This window comes from Gadus macrocephalus, chromosome 4, assembly GCF_031168955.1.
Source record: "Gadus macrocephalus chromosome 4, ASM3116895v1".
Taxonomy (NCBI): domain Eukaryota; kingdom Metazoa; phylum Chordata; class Actinopteri; order Gadiformes; family Gadidae; genus Gadus; species Gadus macrocephalus.
Window position 1 is genome coordinate 24,241,870 of NC_082385.1, and position 20,481 is coordinate 24,262,350.

Consider the following 20,481-nt stretch of genomic DNA (forward strand, 5'->3'; position numbering starts at 1 on the left):
CCGCCCAGTTCAGTCCGGTTTGACTTTCCGAATGTAAGTTTTATTGTGTTGTGTTCATTAAAACTTAGTGCTGAATTCTCCACCTCCGACTCCCGGCATTACACTGGTGACACCGACGTAGGTCTCGCTGAAGCTTCAGGGACCAAAACGAACATGGCGAATAATGCTTTTATTAAGTTGCCGGAGTTCTGGGAGTTTTCACCGACGGCGTGGTTCGCGCAGACGGAGGCGCAGTTCGCCATCACGGACGACACCACACCCTACCACGTCGTGTCGGCGTTGGGGAGATCCACTGCAACCCGGGCGGCAAATTTCATAGCGAATCCCCCGGACCACGGCAAGTACAGGGACCTCAAAGCCTTCCTCTTGAAGACTTTTGGGCTGTCGCAGTCAGAGCGGGCCCAACAGTTGTTGGCTATTCGGGGCCTCGGGGACAGCAAACCCTCTGAGCATATGGAGATGATGCTCAACCTGCTGGGTGCGGAAGGACCTAACTTCCTCTTCATGGAGCTGTTCCTCCAACACATGCCACTGAGGTCCGGACGGCGCTCGCGGGCACGAGGATTACTGAGCCATGCGCGTTGGCGGAGGAAGCCGACTGTTTTTTCCTGGCTGCTCAGAGTTTCGCACCCGAAGTGCTAGCCCCAACACGCAGTGCCTACCCACCGGAGAGTGACAGGCTAACCAACAGAGCCCCAGTGGCCGCCGATGGCCGTGCCAGTAATGGTATGTGCTATTTTAACGCGCGTTTCGGCGCTAAGGCAAAGATGTGCCGGCCCCCGTGTAACTTCAAACCGACGGGAAACGCCAAGGCTTGCACTCATTAGTGGCCGTGAGTGCAGGCACGTCAACCCGGCTATTGTTCATCAGGGACACTCTCTCCGGCCACGAGTTTCTTTGCGACACCGGCGCTCAGAGTAGCGTCCTGCCGGCTACGGTGGAGGACACCGCCCCTGGCGTCCACGGTCCAAAGTTGAGGTCCACTTTTTCAGTCGCCAGTTGACCCCTAGGGAGCGCAAATACAGCGCGTGCGACAGGGAACTCCTTCGACTCTGGCTGGCGATCCGCCATTTCCGGTTCCTCCTGGAAGGACGAGTTTGCGGCTTTCGTGGACCACAAGCCTCTGACATTCTGCATGTCCAAGGTGGCGGAGCCGTGGTCTGCCCGCCAGCAGCGTCAGCTTGCGTACATCTCTGAGTACACCACGGACATCCGACACATTGCTGGCAAGTCCAACGTGGTCGCAGACTGCCTCTCGAGAACAGTCATCGGGGCCGTCCAACTGGGCCTGGATTACGTCCGCATGAGCGTGGACTAGGCCTCCGACCATGGGGTCCAGGCCCTGAGGGATTCGGACACGGGATTGCGCCTGGAGGAGGTTGCGGTTGCCAGCTCGGACGTGAGGCTATGGTGCGACGTCTCCACAGGCCAGCCTCGACCGCTGGTCCCGGTGTCCTGGCGCCGGCCCGTTTTTGAGGCGTTGCATGGCCTTTCCCACCCCGGCAGGAAGCCGTCGTGAAATTGGTTTCCCAGAGGTTTGTGTGGCAGGGGCTTAGAAAGGACGTTAGTGCTTGGGTCAGCTCATTCGTTGACTGTCAACGGTCCAAGGTGCACTGCCATATTAAGGCCCCCCTTGGAGAGTTTACTGTTCCCGAAAGGAGGTTCGACCACGTCAACGTCGACCTGGTGGGACCGCTTCCCTCCTCTCACGGGTTCACCTACCTCTTCACCATGGTCGACAGGACGACCCACTGGCCTGAAGCTGTTCCCCTCTCCTCGACGTCGGCTTCTGACGTGGCACGCGCGTTCATCGACACATGGGTCACGCGCTTTGGGACTCCTTCAGACCTCTCCTCGGACCGGGGCTCGCAGTTCACCTCGGAGCTCTGGAACGCGGTGGCTGAGGGGTTGGGGGTCAAGCTGCACCGCACTACCGCCTATCATCCCCAGGCAAACGGCTTGTGCTAACGTTTCCACCGTTCCATGACGGCAGCCCTACGGGCCAGCTTGAAGGACGGCGACTGGGTAGATAGGCTGCCATGGGTAATGCTCGGCCTCAGGTGCGCCCCTAAGGAGGACCTGCAGTCCTCTTCGGCGGAGCTGGTCTACGGGCAGGCCCTACGAGTGCCAGCCGATTTTATTCCTGACGCCTTGGTTCCCTGGTCGGCGGCCAGACAACATTCCTCCCTGCTGGAAACCCCTAAGGTTTTCGCGCCTGTTCCCACGTCGCAGCACGGCACTGCCACTTTCCGCATGCCACCCGATCTGCACACGGTGGACTATGTTTTCATTCCCCACGACGCCCACCGTGGTCCCCTACGCCCTCCTTACGATGGCCCGTTCAGGGTTTTGAGCCACGGAGACAAGTGCCTGGTGGTGGACGTCGGGGGTAGGCCTGAGACCGTTTCCTGGGATAGGGTTAAGCCGGCTGACGTGGACATTTCCAGACCGGTGGAGCAAGCGCATCCCCCACGCTGGGGACGTCCGCCTGCGCCGCGCCCCGCGCTGGCCGTTGAGACTCCAGCGACCTCGTTGACCCCGGGACCTCCGAGGTGGTGAACGGTGCCGACGTGCCTGCTGCTTCCTCTGCCTCGGCCCCTGTCATCCGCTCGAGACGGGGTCGGGTCGTCGCCCCTTCCCGTCACAAGGACTTTGACTATGGGTGAATTCTGGGGGGGCTTGTGTGGTGGTTAACATAATTCACCCACGGAACTATGGGTGGGGGGCGTGTTTAGCAGACTCTTTTGGCAGACGGAACGACTGTCCAGTTCAGTCCGGTTTGACTTTCCGAATGTACGTTTTATTGTGTTGTGTTCATTAAAACTTAGTGCTGGATACTCCGCCTCCGACTCCCGTCTCTCGGCACTACAATAGTATATATAGGGTATACTATAGTTTATTTACTATAGTAAACTATAGAATTTTTTCATGTGGGATGGCCGCCCGCACCGCTCATCTGAATGTTAGAGAGAGACAGAGATATTATCGATTTTAGGCTCCGATCCTTATTGGTTATCCTTAGTTTTTTTTTTGTCCATTAGTATGCTTGCCTCAAATCAATCTTCATGACATATATATTTATTTAGTCCACAACCCCTCCCCATACAGTGGAGATATCTTGAAAGCGTTCAAGAGCACTGATGCCTACCAATATGCTGTGGCTGGATGGGTGAAGGACGCTAAAGTGAGGCACTTGGCCACCAATAATGTTTATCTGATAAGGGCAAAGTTAAGTACTATATATTTGTGACTTCTTGTGAACAGTTTGTGGTGGGTTAATATCATTGATCGTTCATTGTCTGACATCAGACATCATTGAAATCAGTCATCAAATCATAGACGATAATTTCGCCGGAGACGCTTAGGACGAGTTTACTTCAAGATTCATTTTGTACCCACAACAAAACCCGATTTGAATTATTATGGATTATTTTGGACAATGAATGAGGTATTAATACCAATACCCTTTGGCTGGGACGATGTCAACATTGGGTATATGGAGCAGAACATAGTGAGTCATATGTCAATGTTTTTTGTATGCATTTTATTCATTAGTAAGCTACATGGATATGCCATCTTTCAGAACCTTTCATTACCTGCACTAAAGAGAATAAAAGAGCGCATCCTCATTGTTTGATTGTGGTCGTAGGTGTTGTTGTTGGTGCTGAGTTACCACTGAAATCAGTGGGTCAGTGGGTGGGATCGGTCGTCAAGATGGCGGCGCAAAGCTACAGTGAGTGACGTCACGTGAACCTTATGAATACAACTTTGATAAGTCTAAACGTATAGGCAACCTGGTCTCACAGGAAACAGGAATTTCCAGGATGCCACGGATTTTGTGCCAATGCAAGTTAATGACACTCAGTTAATGACACACATATACACAGTGTTGTGCCTGAACGCGTTCATTGAACGATAGTTCATGAACTCGTTCATATTTTCGGCGAACGTGAACTGAAGGTACTGTATTACTGCCTGATGAACGTTACTGTGAACTCGTTCATTCTGGTGTCTGTGAACGGCACGCACACTCGGGGAGTGTTCGAAACCGCGTACTTGCTTACTACTCCTACTAACTATGACGTCAAATTGAGTAAGCGAGAACTTAGTAAGCGAGTTTAGGTAAGCGAGTAGTATCCGAATGTCTTCTACTTCCGGAAAGATTTTGAGTAAGCATCGCTAGCTTACTAGACGTACTAAACTGCCCCAGAATGCACTGCGTCTATTCAAAAGAACAGTGGAAGCAATGGCGCTAAACGGGGAGCCGCAGCAGCAGTGCTTTTAATAATTGTTTAACAATTGTTTTAACATATCACCGCAAATCCTTAGGTTGAAGGTGTACTGTAACGTTAAATGTGACGTTTATATATTTATTTATAATGTTTATTAACGGCGCCCGGTCGGTAGGTTATTGACACGTCATTTGATTCACGTCATCTGAGGTGGTTAAGTAAGGACGGTCTTCTGAACGTCGATTACTCAAATGGATTACTCAATCATTATTTAAGGATTCGAGAAGTAAGCCAAATATTTAGTAGGTAGTAAGCAGTAAGCAAGTAGGCGGTTTCGAACACACCCTCGGTTTAACTTCGTTATTTGTTTATCAAAACGGCGGATGCGCGCGCAGAATGAGAACATTTGTTTGACCGGTTGCCATGGTTATCTTCGTGTGGTTAATTTGCAGTTGCGGTGTTGTCAGCTTACTGTTACATTAAACTGCAATCAGAAAATGCGGTTATATGCTATAGACCCTATAGTGTCTGTGGTGTAAAGGCTGGGACGAATTAAAAAATATAAATACACTTTATGTTGAAAGTATAGACCGTCCCGATTCCCATTGAAACGAATGGCGCGGTGATTATTCTTCAAAACGAGATCTGTTAAATTGTGAAAAATGAATCAAACTGTAATCAGACAACACAGTTATATGCTATAGACCCTAGAGTGTCTGTGGTATAAAGGCTGAGACGAATTTCGAATTATAAATATGTCAAATCCATAACGTTAGCTCTCTGGCTCATAGCTCAGCGGACTAGAATACCTCCTCGAATCATTGCTTGTTGGCCGGAAACGGAAATGGGGGCTGTTTACGTTTGGTTGTAGTCTTTTCGCTCGGTTCTCCGACTCAACAGTAGGGCTAGAACCGAGCGAAAAGACTACAACCAAACTAGTTCCCTTTCCGCTTCCGGCCAACGAGCAATGAGTCTTCCAACAGAAATCAATGGGATTTACAAAATGCGCTTAATGTACAATAAAACACGATAGAAACTATTTCGCTACGATGCTTGATTCAACCACTCTATTTCATCCTAGACAAATCACGAAGTGGGCTCGATGTTCAAAATACCGGAAAAAAAATAATGGCTCACACAGCAACATATTGAAAAAAAGAACTATGAATTAGTTCATTTTTTGGAACTGTGAACTTAGTTCAAATCTTTGAATTATGAACGTTGAACTGAACTAGTTCATTTTAAAATTTGTGAACTGAACTTTGAACTAGTTCACGTAGAAAGTGAACTATCCCAACACTGCATATACATATACATATATATATATACATACACATATACATATACATACATACATAGGCTATATATACGGAGACCACCAGACCTCCTTGAAGCAACGAGATAAATAAATACATAAGATCTGCTGCAAAACTTGGAGTATCCATAATACAAAGCCCTTTTTTGCATTTGTGAACCATCACTATGGTAGAGCTAAGAAGGTTATACGAGCACTTCAGACCAATCTTACCAACGAACGACGTAGGCCTACCACGTAAGAGATTTGTAGCAAAGAACGTTTCGGGAAACATGCGAGATGTTAAGGTAGAACAGTGTGTGTGTGTGTGTGTGTGTGTGTGTGTGTGTGTGTGTGTGTGTGTGTGTGTGTGTGTGTGTGTGTGTGTGTGTGTGTGTGTGTGTGTGTGTGTGTGTGAACCCCATGTGCTTTCCTCCACTCGGCTTTTGGCCCTTCCAGATAATGAGATTGATGTCTGCTGCAGCTACCGGGGAGGAGCTAGAGAGGGACAGTTACAGAGAGAGACAGATATAAGGGGCGACGCGTAGAGGGAGACAAAGCAAAGGGGACACACAGCAGGAGCGCATAACAATAAGTTTGATTTATTTGTTAAGCTGTCAAAGGGAAAAGCCAAAACTCCCCCCATGATGGGAATAGTAGTTAAGTCAGTTAGTATATAGTAGCAGTGTTCATGTGTTTTAGTAGCCTACTGCTTTATAAAGATTAAAAAACGCTTAACTTACTATCCACTGGGTGGCAGTATTGGCTTGTGCATTTAAAGACAACTCACCTTGCTGCTCGTGTTATTGGGAATTCCATCGCTCAACGTTACCTGTGAAAAAATAACTTTCAAAACGTCGTTTTGAAGCCGCCTTAAAGTTAGGAGTCTAACTTATGGAGTCTTAACTTTATGTATTGATGGAAATACCTAGGTCTATAGACCTCAGTTTTTTGTAGGCTTTTCCAATGGCAGCATGTGTGATATGCTCAATTATTGTTGGGATATCATTTGGATGTCATTTGAACAGATATAACATAAATTTGATCAATGGCAGCTGTTCCTAACATTGAGATTCAAAGCCACGAGAGCCATATATTGTTTGGTTGTTAGCAGAAAAAGTTTGATCGCATTGAAAACAGTGAAGTATAATTATAGACAGGCTGATACAATCGATTGGTTTGATCACACACACTTAGTGAGCGGTCCTTGGGAACACAGGGCCAGCTGCATAAAGGAACCACAGAGTGAAAAACAAAAACGATTAGACACTAAATGCATCAGTGTGAGAACCATGTCTCTATCTGATGCTTTATCACTTGGCTGCATCTAAAACTATTCACTTCATACACTTCATTTTTTTTGAACAAATGAGTACAAGTATATGCACCCATTCTGAGCCGTTACCATTTGATATTTAACACAATACTTCACATCCCACTCCACAGCAGATATTCAGCTTTTTACTCCCAGTTCATTTAAGCATACCCCTGAAATCACTCAATAGGTTTGACTTTAGAGCAGGGGTCTCCAACTCCACCTACCTGGGGGCCGCTGGAGGTAGAGTCTGGGTCAGGCTGGGCTGCATCAATTATTCAACAGAAAAAAGGAGCACAACTGACCCAATCTAAGTTAATGATCGGGCTATCATTAAATCATGTTGGCTATGGTCGCTGACAACACGGGACATTTCATAGCGGTTGGTGGAAACCGGGACATTTTAGCGTCCTTTGGCTTTTGGCGGGACTCAGGACACGCAACTCAAAATTGGGACTGTCCCGGCAAAACCGGGACATCTGGTCACCCTATCACAAGTGATAAAAAAGCGTGGCAAGCCACTCAGCAAAAAGGTGCGTTTGACAACGCGCGGGCCGCACTAACACTAAACTTTGATGCAAAGTAGGGGGCCACAAAATATCATCCCGCGGGCCTCAATTGGCCCCCGGGCCGCGAGTTTGAGAGCCCTGCTTTAGAGGGTTTGTCGTGTTAGCTATCGGTTTTTCCAACTTTAGCCCCATCTTTCTATTACGACTACGATGAGCTCATGAGGGTTGAAAGGTCATGAGTGTATACACCTGCTTTTGATACTTCAGGTTCTGTGTCAGGTACAAAACAAACGCTTCGACATTCACCACCACCACGGCTGTCCCTGCAGGGTTGCTGTTGGACTTTCAAAAGAAATAGCACACTTTGGCCTTCCCTGTGTGCGAGCAAGGTCATGTGCAGACACCAAACCGAAGGCCATGGACACCTCCTGGAGATTATAACACAGTAATGTTATTGTCCAGAGGTTGTTCACATTTTCCCCAAACACTGATTACGGCTCATTCTAGCAGTAACAATCCCAGCCGAGGAGAGAGCGAGAGCGAGATTCACACAAATCTCAGAAGATACTGTTGCTTTCTCTGATGAAGGTAAAGCTTTTGGTAGGGCACTGAGAAGAGGCTGAGCTTAACTTGAGTCCCTTTGCTGATATTCAAAAGTTAGACAAACATCTTTGTTTGAAGGGTAAGTTAGGTACTTTGCTTGTTTAAACCTCCGGTCGAGCCTCGATATCCAGCGACAGAGGAAAGGAACCACCCCTGGATAGGGTCTTGGTCATCATTCTCCGTCCGTCCGTTGCCCCGTAGCTGTCGTTTTAAGGGTGGGAGGTAGTGTGGGGCTGCAGCCATGTTGCGTAGGCTGGTCTGGTTGATGGTGGTCCTGGGGACCGGCGGCATGGCTAGGGCCTGTCCGGACGCAGACATGCCCAGGGAGCTGGTACTGGCTCTGTTCAAGGACTGGGTGCTGGGGCGGATGGGGCTGGAGGCCCCGCCAGTGGCCCCTGCGTTACCCCCGGGCTGGAAGGGACCCAGGCGGCGGCCCCGGAGGTCTAGCAGCGCGGCGGTGGCTGAGGAAGACCACAAGCAGGACCTGGATGTCTCCCAGGTCATTGTGTTCCCCAGCTCCGGTAAGACAACAGTAACGTTTTTTCCACAAATCCAGCCTGAGTGGGTTGTTAGGTCTCAATAGATAGCACGCAGGCCTGTGATTTAACATTTATTTATTTCTCCTTGGAATCACGATGCTTTCAAGCCTCTTGTCTCAAAGGAAAACGTAATCTAGCTAATACTCCTACTTCTAAAGCATTTTCTGTTGTACCCGTGTTGTTCGTTGCAAATGTACAAATACCATAGAAAGATTAAATGTTGATTTTGCTAAGGACATGGTTACCCGTGGCTACATTTGATTTCAAAACATTGGGACAAAAGCCAGCGCTTTAACACATCAATTGTTAATCAAGACGTTTGTTTGGTTGTCAATTAAATAGATCTTATTTAAAAGACGACTAAAACCCTTCTCCATTGCATATGATTCATTTGGCAGACTCGCCGTGCGGCAGAACTGAGGTGAGGGATGCTGAAACGGCCACCTTGCACTCGTATCATTTCCAACCGTCCGTCAACCCCCAGGAGCTCTTGATCACTTCGGCTCACTTCTGGTTCTATGCCGGACCGGAGTCCAACTCCTCCAGCCCGCTCTACATCCTGAACTCAGAGCAACACCCGGACCACTTGGCCGCCATTGCTCCGGCATTGACCAGCTCGGACGGCTGGGCCACGTATGATCTGGACGATCACCACCGGCCAGCCAAGGTTTACTCTGGGCCGCTTACGCTGCAGGTGCGCTGTACCAACCGCCTACCCCTCATCGAAGACCCGGATAAAACGCCTTTCCTTCATCTCCGTGCTCGCCGGCGGGTTTCCAGTCGTTGGCCACGCCACGCGATCCCGTGGTCCCAGTCCGCCGCGGACCTGTTGCAGCGGCCCTCTCAGCAGCAGCCGGAGAGTCGAGACTGTTGGCGGGACGCAGTGGAAATCAGCTTTGACGAACTGGGCTGGGGAAACTGGATCGTCCACCCCAAGGTAGTGACTTTCAGCTATTGCCACGGTAACTGCTCCGCCCCCGACCGTGGCACCGCCCTGCTGGGGATCAAGCAGTGCTGCGCCCCAGTCCCGGAGTCCATGAGGTCCTTGAGGATCACGACGACTTCGGACGGCGGGTACTCGTTCATGTACGAGACTCTGCCCAACATCATACCTGAAGAGTGCAGCTGTTTCTAAACAGACTAGGCAGAAAACTATAAAATGAAATAGGCCGTGCAGTAGTAGACTATTGGGAAATCACAGTGTTGGCTAATGCTTCATCCCCTCCCAGCTGAAACTTTATAGCTCACTTATTACACACTTGAAAACTGTTCTTGTCGCTCGTCCTTCCCACATTTCTGCAATGATGCTTTGCTACAATATGCTTGTATGTTTATGTATGCAAAAATAAAACACTGAAACTGAATATTTTGTCTGAGCAACCTTTGGGGGCAGGGAAGGCTGACCTTCGGACCATATACCACTTCACAGCCCCTTTACTTCGTCAAGCTGTCCATTTTAATCAAATACATGTCTGACAACTGCACTTCATGGCCTTCATGCCCATCTACCTATGCATATCTTGCCAAAAGATATGTGTGTTGGTGTGTCATTTGGTTGTTCTGTTAACCTTGCCCTCTTAAAAGCAACACCAACAATAGATAGTCAATGCCACCCATGAGAAGGTCTGTCAAGTCAGACATTAAGGAAACCTCAACTTTGATTGCTCAAGTGTTGCAAATAATGTTTGTGTTTGGGACAACAGACACTTTCAAACACAAATCAAATGCATTCAAATGCATTTATTAACTGGCCGTTAGAAAATTACAAAAAAAAACAATTACAAAGCCAAACCATATTAAAAGGGAATGTTGTACCATGTGTAAAGTATTCCTTAGTGAAAAAAATAAAAAAATAAACTGTTGACAACTTTACAATACACAAACCAGCTCAAGTTCATCACATTCCAGACAACTAAAAGTCTTATTCCCAGCAGGCCTCGACAGCAAGACTCCATCAGGTGGACAACCAGATAAGCTACAACGTTGGTGTTTTAAAATGCCTATCAACATGAAGTCAGATGGAATCTGCACATAGGCTGTTATGGGGGTAAAGACTGCAAGACAAACGGGTTAAACCATCAGGAACCATTTGCAGGCCTATAACACATACACACACACACACTTGACTTAAACCTGCGAAAGCCAGCATCGAACCAGAAAACGTTAAAGTGCCACAATTTCTTCTCAGAAAAGTAGGTAATTACCAAAAGCAAAACGAAAAATAAGACTTAAAGCTCAACAGTCAAAGGCCAACATTTGCAATAGTATGGTCTTGTCAACTCGAACAAAACACCGTCCAGTCATTGTAGAAATAGTTTCAAGCTTTTCCCAGGTAAACATCTTAAATTTGAGTTTCTGCGTAATACAAGGAGTGGCATACGAATCCACACACGCATATTGGGTTGAAATGTAAAGTGGTGACAGAATATAACTCATCAACTGTCACCCACACAAAATCCCCACCCACCCACACATTTGAAAGGGAGGAGAACAAAAGAGCAGAACCTTGAACCCCTTTCAAAAAACAAAACTTAACGAACAAGGCAGGGGACCCCCAAAGCGGTGCCAGCGGTACAGAAGACGACCCTGGCTTCAACATGCAAGCAGAGACCGTGCTCTAACCACAACACTCCTGAGACAACGACGGTTTCTTTGGATTGTATTTGTTGTTTGGGCCTTTAATACAGAAACACACATTTCCCTCTCCCTCTCACACACATAAACACCTCTCCCTCACTCACACTTTGGTTTTCCCGGCTTGTTCGACATTTCTCCCTTCTATGGATGCGTCCTTCCGTTCGGGGCCCGTGGGAAGCCGGCTCAGGCATGTACTCCTAGAAAAAAAACAGATAATCCATTAGGAAGGCAGGTATTGTGCGATTATGCGATTAATTTGATCCAGCAACATAATTATTGTAATAACCTGTGTTCACAGTGTGCAACCCTTTAAATAGGGAAAGAGGTAGGTATATCCCCCTTACCGGCCACCATAGCTTCTTTAAGGTAATTGGAGAGGGGGGGGGACCGTTGGTCGTGATTTGCAAACGGCCTTTAAATGCTACACACTGCACCAATGATCATCAACAACTCAAGATGTAAATATCCCCAAGCGCTACCTTTCTCTCCACCCTCGGCGCGCCTCTCCTCGGTGAGGTTGTGCCGGTTCTGCACGGCCGCTGTGGGGTCCAGTCCCCCGCTGCCCCCCTGGCCCACCAGGTCCAGCTGCAACTGGGCCTGCCTTATGTGCCGCCGCAGCCGCTCCAGCTCCTGGCCACCACCGCCACCCTCCACCCCGGGACTCTCCCGCCCAGAGTCCGCCAGCGGCAGGAGCCCAGTCCCGGCCTCCTCCTTGGGCCGGTCATGCTTCACCGTGACGTGGTAGCCTGGGGGCGCCGAGGCTCCTCCTCCTCCTCCTCCTCCTCCTCCTCGGGCTGGCCTGGTTCGGGACGCCAGGGTGGCCCTGCGGCGGAAGGTGTCGCGGAGGCCGCCAACGCCGAGGTGCACCATCTCCAGGAGCGTGAGGAGCAGGCAGAGAAAGGACACCACGTACATAATCAGCAGGAAGATGGTCTTCTCGGTGGGCCGTGACACATAGCAGTCAACCGTGTGGGGGCAGGGCAGACGCGTGCACACGTAGTCCGGCGCAACGTGGAAGCCGTACAGGAGGAACTGGCCGTAGAGGAAGGCCATCTCGAAGGCGGCGCGGGTCAGCAGCTGGCAGGCATAGACCTTCATCAGGCCGTCCGCCTGGATCTGACGCCGGCCGTCGTGCTTCTTCTCCGGGCCTGCAGGAGGAGAGACAGGAGGAGGGGCCAGGAGGAGGAGCCCAGAGGAGAAAAAAACGGAGACATACTGGTTAACTAGGGCACGCTGCAGGCAAAAAATAACCACCACAGCAGCCTGTACATGTTGATTTCATTACACAGAAAGTCATATTTTAACCGTGAAAATGTGTTTTTATTAAAATTCTCAGACAAATGACTCCTGATTAACTCACAATGACGTCATGTCTACAGCCAGGCATTAACACGACTACCACTATTCAAGGTAGGTTCGAATCCTACTTGGTAACCCCTGTTTAGAAATGAATGCGCTCAAGGTATTACAACAAACAGAGGCTAAAACACACCGACAGGCGTCAAGTGCAGCCCCTAGTACCAATAGGAAGCACCCCTAGCATCAACAGGAAGACCCAGGCTTGTGAACTAGTAAACTTTCAGTTTTCAAAATGCGCATTTTCAGGGGCGGCGACACTGAGCAATAGGACAGTGGCGTTAAGGGTCGTGGGGCGGGGCGCCGCTGGTGTGGGGGTTGTACATAGAAAATAATAGGGACGACTGTTTTGACGCACGGCGTTCGCCGGCGGTGTACTTTAGGCTTAAGGCTCTTCCAATACAGGCGTCCAAACAGCGTGTTCACATTATATTGTGGTCTGTCATTGAAAATAAACGTTTTTAGCTTAGCAAGCTAGAGCACCAACCGCGCTGCCTCCCTTCTGCGTACCATTGTCCGCCTTCGCCTTCTCGGGCTCGATCTCCTCCTCCATCATGGGGTCCTCCTCCCCGTCCTCCATTGCCTCCTCATAGTTGCACGCGGCCCCGGGGGTCACAATAGGCATGCGCTTGCGGGCGCGGCGGGTGGGCTGGTACTGGGGGTCACCCATGCGGGCCACCTTGTGCGTGGCGAAGCCCAGGTACATGATGGTGGGCGTGGTGATCATCAGCACCTGGCGGAGCAGGAAGAGAGGGAGGAGTCACATAAACGTACACTACTGTTCAAAAGTTGTGGCTAAATCTGACAATTTCAAGTTTTCCATGAAAACTCACTTTGATACAGTTTTCAGCTTTGAAACAGTTTTCAGCTGCGCTAACATAATTGAACAAGGGTTTTCTAATCCATTGGCCTTTTAACACGATAGCTAAACAACGTACCATTAGAACACAGGAGTGATGCTGGCTGGAAATGGACCTCTGTACACCTATGTAGATATTCCATTAAAAATCTGCCGTTTCCAGCTAGAATAGTCATTTGCCACATTAACAATGTCTGGACTGTATCTCTGATTAATTTAATGTTATCTTAATTCACAAGTGTCCCCAAACTTTTGAACAGTAGTGTAGGGAACTGTTACGCAGAGCGGTTAGCCTCCCCGGGACTCACCTGGAAGACCCAGAAGCGGACGTGCGAGAGCGGCGCGAAGGCGTCGTAGCAGACGTTCTCGCAGCCGGGCTGCTGCGTGTTGCACACAAAGTTGCTCTGCTCATCGTGGTAGATGGTCTCTCCACCCACCGCCGTCAGCACGATGCGGAAGATGATGAGCACCGACAGCCACACCTTGCCCACAAAGGTAGAGTGCTGGGAGATCTCGTCCAGCAGCCGCGTGAGGAAGCTCCAGCTCATGGTGCCTGAGCCGAGGCCCGGGGGCTAGCTTGGGGCGCTGAGAAAGCCAATCGGTTGACACAGGGAGTTAGCAGGGAGGGAAGGGTACACTGATGGACCAATAAAAAGATAGACACAGACAGACCGAGAAGTCAGGAAGAGAGGAGGGATAGAGGAGAGACAGGCCGAGAAGTCAGGAAGAGAGGAGAGACAGACCGACCGAGAAGTGAGGGAGAGACAGACCGAGAAGTGAGGGAGAGACAGACAGACCGAGAAGTGAGGGAGAGACAGACAGACCGAGAAGTGAGGGAGAGCAACCCAGTCGCCAAGAAAATACGTTGACGGTGTACGTTTCCATGAACACTGGATACGTACTATTACAACGTAAAAACAGCGTGTTATACCTACAGTATCCACGCGTGCCGCTCTGGAGGCGGGTTTCGCGGTTTGGGTTTCACGGGTTTCGCGCCAGATTGTGGACACGATTGTTGAGGGGGGGGGGGGGGGGGGAGGAGGTACACTGTTGGTGACGGGGGGGGGGGGGGACACGTTTGTTGAAGGGGAGGGGACACGTTTGTTGAGGGGGGGGGGAGACACGTTTGTAGGGGGGGGAACACGTTGTTTGAGGGGGGGGGGCACGTTTCTTGAGGGGGGGGGACACGCTCGACAACGAGAGTTGGTTTTTATTGAACGCTCGACAACGAGAGTTGGTTTTTATTGAACGAGACTTCAACACGGAACAGCTGCACGAAACGATGGTCACGTCACTCTCGGTGACGGTGTCGACAACAATGAACACACGAACAATGTTAATAGAACAACACACAACCACATAACATCCCGAACCCATCAACCCCACTTAATCCTAACAACAAAACAAGTTAACAAAAGCCCCATTTGTCAACTGACAACCCCAATTCCCAGAATCCCCCGCGCCCCCGGAACACGGCGTAGTTTATATTAATCTTTATTATCTGAATGGGAAATGCAATATTTTAGGACAGATACACCATTAAACGCGTTTCTAATGACATTTCTAGCGAGAAATGTACATTTTCCTTACATAATCTTCAGTCAGTGAATGTGTATGATCTTTATTAATCTTTATTATCTGAATGGGAAATGTAATATTTTAGGACCGATTCACCGTTAAACGTGTTTCTAATAACATTTCTAGCGAGAAATATACTTTGTACTTGCATAATCTTCAGTCAGTGATTGTGTCTGATCTTTAGTTTTATAGTTATTAGGATTTGATCGGCTCGCTCGCATGTTTCAACGTCAGGTTGTTAGGCTGCTTTCGCTAAACTAGCAGCTCACGTGCTTCCTGCGTTTGTGTTATTAAACTGTTACTTTATGTAACTTTTAATGATATCATCTTGTTAGAAACACGTATATCTGAGAGGCAACCCAGTCGCCAAAAGCATACGTTGACAGTGTACGTTTCGTGAACACTGGATTACGTCGCATTTCAACACACACACACACACACACACACACACACACACACACACACACACACACACACACACACACACACACACACACACACACACACACACACACACACACACACACACACACACACACACACACACACACACACACACACACACTTCGCTGCTAAAACAAAAAAATAAATTCCCTCAAATATTATTACTAAAGAACCGTTTTCCAAAGAACGAAATGTAAACCAATGCATTCTGAATGGGAGTGTTTCTCCGATTTTTCCATGCTACACAGAACGAAATGTAAACCCATGCAAATAAAGACTTCATGGTCATAATAATTTAAATATCATTAATCTCCTGAGTGTGTTGGGTGGTATTCTATTTTTTTCAACGGGGCTGGTGCCGTCTCCTTTTGACCTTTTGACCCCAGACTTCTGGGGGAATAGCTGAATCAATTCATTAGTCAATCAGAAGCATGTAAATATCTTCCCGGTGGCGTAGGAGAACGAACAAGGTGTCCTTCAACATCTACGCTTCCAGACGATTGCAACGGTGCCACACATGAGCATATTCGAACATGTTTCATGGTAGTAATTAGCTGTCGAAATTGGAGGCCTTAATCAATATGAGCAGCTATTGATTTGCTTCCCCGATAGGAAGCAAATTGATAGGCTCAACTTATGTTGATGTTGATATTAACTGCCCCCAGTAGTCTCTTAAATCTGAAGTCGACAGTTTATTTTCTTACGTAGTATATTGTGTGCTTAATAACCAGCAATGAATGAATACATTTCAAATACTGTTTCTGGAATTGGTATCCATTATTATCAATTTTATTTTCTTCTCCTGCTTTAGTCACTTCATCGGAATCAAAGAGGAGGCTAGCATGTCGCAGCTAGTCGCAAATGGAAACTTGGTTTGGGTTTAGGGCAGGTGTCATGATGCCTTGTATAATACACAACAGGCCTTTATTCATATAGAGAGATTACGACTCTGAAGAAAAGCTGTTGGACCTAGCGAGCTGTTGGGACGGGCCTTCACACTCAGTTACTAACATGAATAACTGATTATAACCCAGACAAGTAAAAAACAATGCATAGAAATTAGGAGTGATGAGGTTCTTATTCAAAACAAACAAGGCCACCACACAAATGAACCGCAACTGCTCATCGAAGCATTTACCGAGTTTGCATTGCAAGTCGTCTGTAAAACCACAAAACACTACCGTCTTTATGACTACCGTCTTTATGACTACCAAACAAATGGTCTCCACAACTTCAAGTGCCCTCCATAATAGACCTGAGCCCAGGTCCGACGGGCCGAGGTTTATAACCCATAACTAAATGATGTGATTCCTCAGCCAAGGAACTCCCAGCCAAACCGCAACATTCTCCAGCTCTTCTCAACTTTACTCATCTTTTTAATCCTCTCCTCCTCCTGGCATTTAACCGAGAAGCACAAAACCACTGCATCGATTCCAGTAAAAAATAATAATGAAGCCTAGGTTGGCAGCATCAGTTAAACAAATCCTCAACGCTTCTAATGGGAGAAAAGTTCAAGTGATGTGGTTTTTCCTGATGTGGTCCGATAAACAGAACTGGGCTTCGCAGATGGCCTGATGGAGCCTCTCACGGTTTGTAGTTATGTGGATAACAAGATAGCCAATTCTATTTTGATTAAGGGAGCACGTCCATTTATAACGTCATCCTGTCCATACCAAACTCAAACAAATGGAACTTCCAATCAACTGAACCACTAAGGGTGGTTTTCCGTTACCAGTCCCAAAAACTGCATCTCAACATCAGGTACATTCCACAATGTTTTGGACAGGAAGCCTCAGGAACCAGATTGTTGTTCAATGACACAATCATACGATAGAATAATCCAATAGACAAGTAATGACTTAAGTTAAGTGATGCTAACAATTATTGGTGTGAGCTTAATGTTTTGTAGGGACCTTAACTCAGCATCATAAGTTCAGACACATTATGTCTTCGTTCCATACACAAAAACACACACACACTCACTTTGATGGGTTTTAGATATATCTTACACAAAAGGGCAACCTGTTATGCACACCTTTGAATCAAATTACACATTTCAATGCAACAAAAATGCTTCTGCCCCAATGCCAAGGACTGATAACAAGCATGCCTTCAGGATTCTTTGTGCTTGATTAATTGTGGAATAAGTAATGATAATGCCAAACAACGCCTTTGTGTTTTTGGAGCTTAGACTTGATACCCTTTAAATCTGAAAAAAATTGTTAAGAAAATAAAAAACATCACAAGTTTTAACAAGCCCACTTTGCTGTGAACCTACACAGCTGTGAAGTAAGCCAACACCTCTTTCCAACCGCATATCACATTCATGTCTAAGCCAATATTAAAGGTCCTTACTCAGACATTGGATAGCAAACGTTTTTGTGGGGTACTTTTGACTGGGTCATCAATGCGCACGTGTCTTGAGTTCTGTTGATTTGCGAGAAAATCAAACTCGCAGGCCCATAAACTTTCAACAAACTCATCATCACACACCAAACCTCTTCCACACCACCTGAAGTCCTCCTCAACAGTTTTTAAAGTTTGCTGCTGACTGGTACGATGAAGACGTGTCGAATGAACTGCATATTAAAAATTGACACAATTGCAAAAGCCCCACCACAAAGGCTTTGCAGGCGGGCAATTATTATAATATACTTCTGCAGTAGGCCTATAGAGTTTGGACAGGGCAAGGCTAATAAAAGTAATTTAATTAAAGGACTTTAATAAGCCATCAAATTGAAGATGAGTCATCTTTCAAAGGTTACCCAATACCTACACTTTTGCCAGACTTATCGGCGTCACACAGGCAAGACCTTTGCTCTCCCACGTGTGAGGGAAAATGTTTGTTTTCCTTTAATGTGCATGTATTTTTAGAGTGTTTGAAGCCTTCTGGAAATGCAGTTCTCACGACACGTCTCGGCCACCGTAGACTGGAAATAAACCTGAACTAAGTTAGCAGCGGCTTGAACAGCAGCTACAATTCTAGATAATTGGAATACACCTATATACAATTACAGAGAACCATTCCTGGATGCATGAATCGAACCCGTGTCTTTGCGATCAGGACCACCCGCCTGTGATCCTTTGCTGCACGTCCATCCCTCTCTCCCATACCCCCCTGTCTATTTCAATCGCTCATAAAGCCTAAAAATGCAAAAACTAAATCTGAAAAAAAAAAAAAAAACATCCAGTCCCACGCAAAACAAACTACACTTCACTGGAGAAGTCCTGGTGGAAAATGATGGGGAAAGAAGGGGGGGAATATGTGAAAACACCACGGATCCACATTCCTCCCTAACCAGAAGCAGAGCACCGGGCTGCAGGACAAGAACATCAAGCCCAGCATGGAAAATTTAACTGCACTCACGAGTTCAAAATAGTCCCCGATGTATCAAATGGTTGTTTCCACAGGATGTTTTCTTAAAAATTCAGTAGGCTACACATTTAAATGGAAACACTTCAGTTAACTTCAGCAACAAGGTGAAGCGCTTCAACGTATGGGACAAGTATCAGACAGTCCGAATTTACCCAAGAAAAAACTGCAGGAGAGAGATGTTGGACGATGATGATGATAATGATAATAGTTGAGCCACTATACAATTGTTTTCAATGGGCTGAAATAGCAAGTTTGGAAGGACACGCCGTGTTAACAACCACAGAAATTAACGCAGCCTACTACCTGTGGCGAATCGAAGAACAAACGTGGAGAAGTTCCTGGTCGAAAGGCATACAAAGCTCCAGTAGTCCTCCAGAAGCGGGTCGAAACGTCCTCAACAAGTCCGCCGACTTCCTCCCGGATCTAATTGATCCGCCGGCTTTTGCCAATTAGTCCCCGTCACCAGCACGAGCCACATTTAATATTAACCCATTGGACGCGCTTCGAGGCGGAACACCCACGTGAGGCCGACCACAGGGGTCGCTACTGAACCGAACGGTCCCGAATCGCGTCCCTCCCACATGACCACGTCATTTATCCTCTCCCCCCCTACCTTCCAAGGAGGCCTCCGCGGACACACACACACACGCGGACACACACGCGGACACACACACACACGCGGACACAGACACAGACACAGACACAGACACAGACACAGACACAGACACACACACACACACACACACACACCCTTCCCTCCCACATGTTTACATAATTTCTCCCCCCACCCCCTTCCAAGGTGCTGCACTAAAGGTGCGGCCACACCAGACGCGTATCTCGCGTACTTCGCGTATGAAATCGCCATTTTTTCCATAGGGAACCATTGGTTTACGCGCGTATTACGCGTTTCACGCGTATAAGCAACATTTTACGCGCGTATTGCGCATATGAGGCGCGTATATTTACGCGCTATACGCGCGTATATCGCGTACATTTCAAGAGTTCAAAAAATTTAACTTTTTACGCTCATACGCATGACGATTAGCCGTGTTGCCCAATCAGCGTTGAGCTTGACCCGACGTCACTGGCAGAGAGTAGTGAGCTTGGACAGAAGCATACGGCCGACATCTTTCTTTATTCTGTGTGGAAATAGTAACATAGTTACGCCATTAAATGCTTTTATGGAAACATTTCCAGCGAGAAATGTGCATTTTACTTTCATAATGTTCGCTCGGTGAATGTGAAGGATGTTTGGTTTGATAGTTATGACGAAGAGGGAACGCTCCGTTCACTTGCATGGACAGAGTCTCTGGTTACTAAGCAACCTCAACGTCTTGGCGGACTATATATCTGCTGATCAACACTACGAATGCTGGAAACACACCAGACACACCATGTGAAGTTATTTAACCCGATTATTGTTATTTATATCCGAGATTATTTAATCTAACCCGATCTAAACTCTATCACCAAAACACGGCGGCGTTTGGGTTTCCTACCTCGGACTCCAGCGCAGCCACGGCCGACAACTATCTTTATTCTGGGTGGAAATAGTAACATAGTTACGCCATTAAATGCGTTTATGGAAACATTTTTAGCGAGAAATGTGCATTTTACTTTCGTAATGTTCGCTTGGTGAATGTGAAGGATGTTTGGTTTGATAGTTATGACGAAGAGGGAACGCTCCGTTCACTTGCATGGACATGGACTCATCTAGGCGAGTGACGTAGGCGCGTATG

At 47.5% G+C, this 20,481-nt stretch overlaps 2 protein-coding genes across 3 annotated transcripts; one reads left to right on the forward strand and one right to left on the reverse strand.

Moving 5' to 3' along the window:
• Positions 1-6,055: 6,055 nt before the first annotated feature.
• Positions 6,056-10,379, forward strand: inha (inhibin subunit alpha). Its single transcript, XM_060050732.1, has 2 exons — positions 6,056-8,474; positions 8,891-10,379. The coding sequence occupies exons 1-2, from the start codon at positions 8,195-8,197 to the stop codon at positions 9,625-9,627; spliced, it is 1,017 nt and encodes a 338-aa protein (XP_059906715.1). The 5' UTR covers positions 6,056-8,194; the 3' UTR covers positions 9,628-10,379.
• Positions 10,218-19,450, reverse strand: LOC132456382 (gap junction gamma-1 protein-like). Of its 2 annotated transcripts, none has more exons than XM_060050731.1 (5): positions 19,046-19,450; positions 13,653-13,981; positions 12,996-13,218; positions 11,609-12,277; positions 10,218-11,326 (listed from the first exon to the last, which is right to left on the reverse strand). In XM_060050731.1, the coding sequence occupies exons 2-5, from the start codon at positions 13,890-13,892 to the stop codon at positions 11,313-11,315; spliced, it is 1,146 nt and encodes a 381-aa protein (XP_059906714.1). In that variant the 5' UTR covers positions 13,893-13,981; positions 19,046-19,450; the 3' UTR covers positions 10,218-11,312. The 2 variants fall into 2 exon arrangements, with proteins under 2 accessions (XP_059906714.1, XP_059906713.1); XM_060050730.1 differs by having other exon boundaries at positions 13,653-13,929; positions 19,046-19,447.
• Between the last annotated feature and the right edge of the window lie 1,031 nt (positions 19,451-20,481).

What these genes read in the sequence shown, in the direction of transcription:
- inha (XM_060050732.1), top strand. Translation starts at nt 8,195, where the DNA reads ATGTTGCGTAGGCTGGTCTGGTTGATGGTGGTCCTGGGGACCGGCGGC. An exon ending in CATTGTGTTCCCCAGCTCCG is followed by an intron (nt 8,475 to 8,890) that starts GTAAGACAACAG and finishes TTCATTTGGCAG; the next exon opens with ACTCGCCGTGCGGCAGAACT.
- LOC132456382 (XM_060050731.1), bottom strand. Translation starts at nt 13,892, where the DNA reads ATGAGCTGGAGCTTCCTCACGCGGCTGCTGGACGAGATCTCCCAGCAC. An exon ending in TCCGCTTCTGGGTCTTCCAG is followed by an intron (nt 13,219 to 13,652) that starts GTGAGTCCCGGG and finishes CTGCTCCGCCAG; the next exon opens with GTGCTGATGATCACCACGCC. An exon ending in GAAGGCGAAGGCGGACAATG is followed by an intron (nt 12,278 to 12,995) that starts GTACGCAGAAGG and finishes CTCCTCCTGCAG; the next exon opens with GCCCGGAGAAGAAGCACGAC.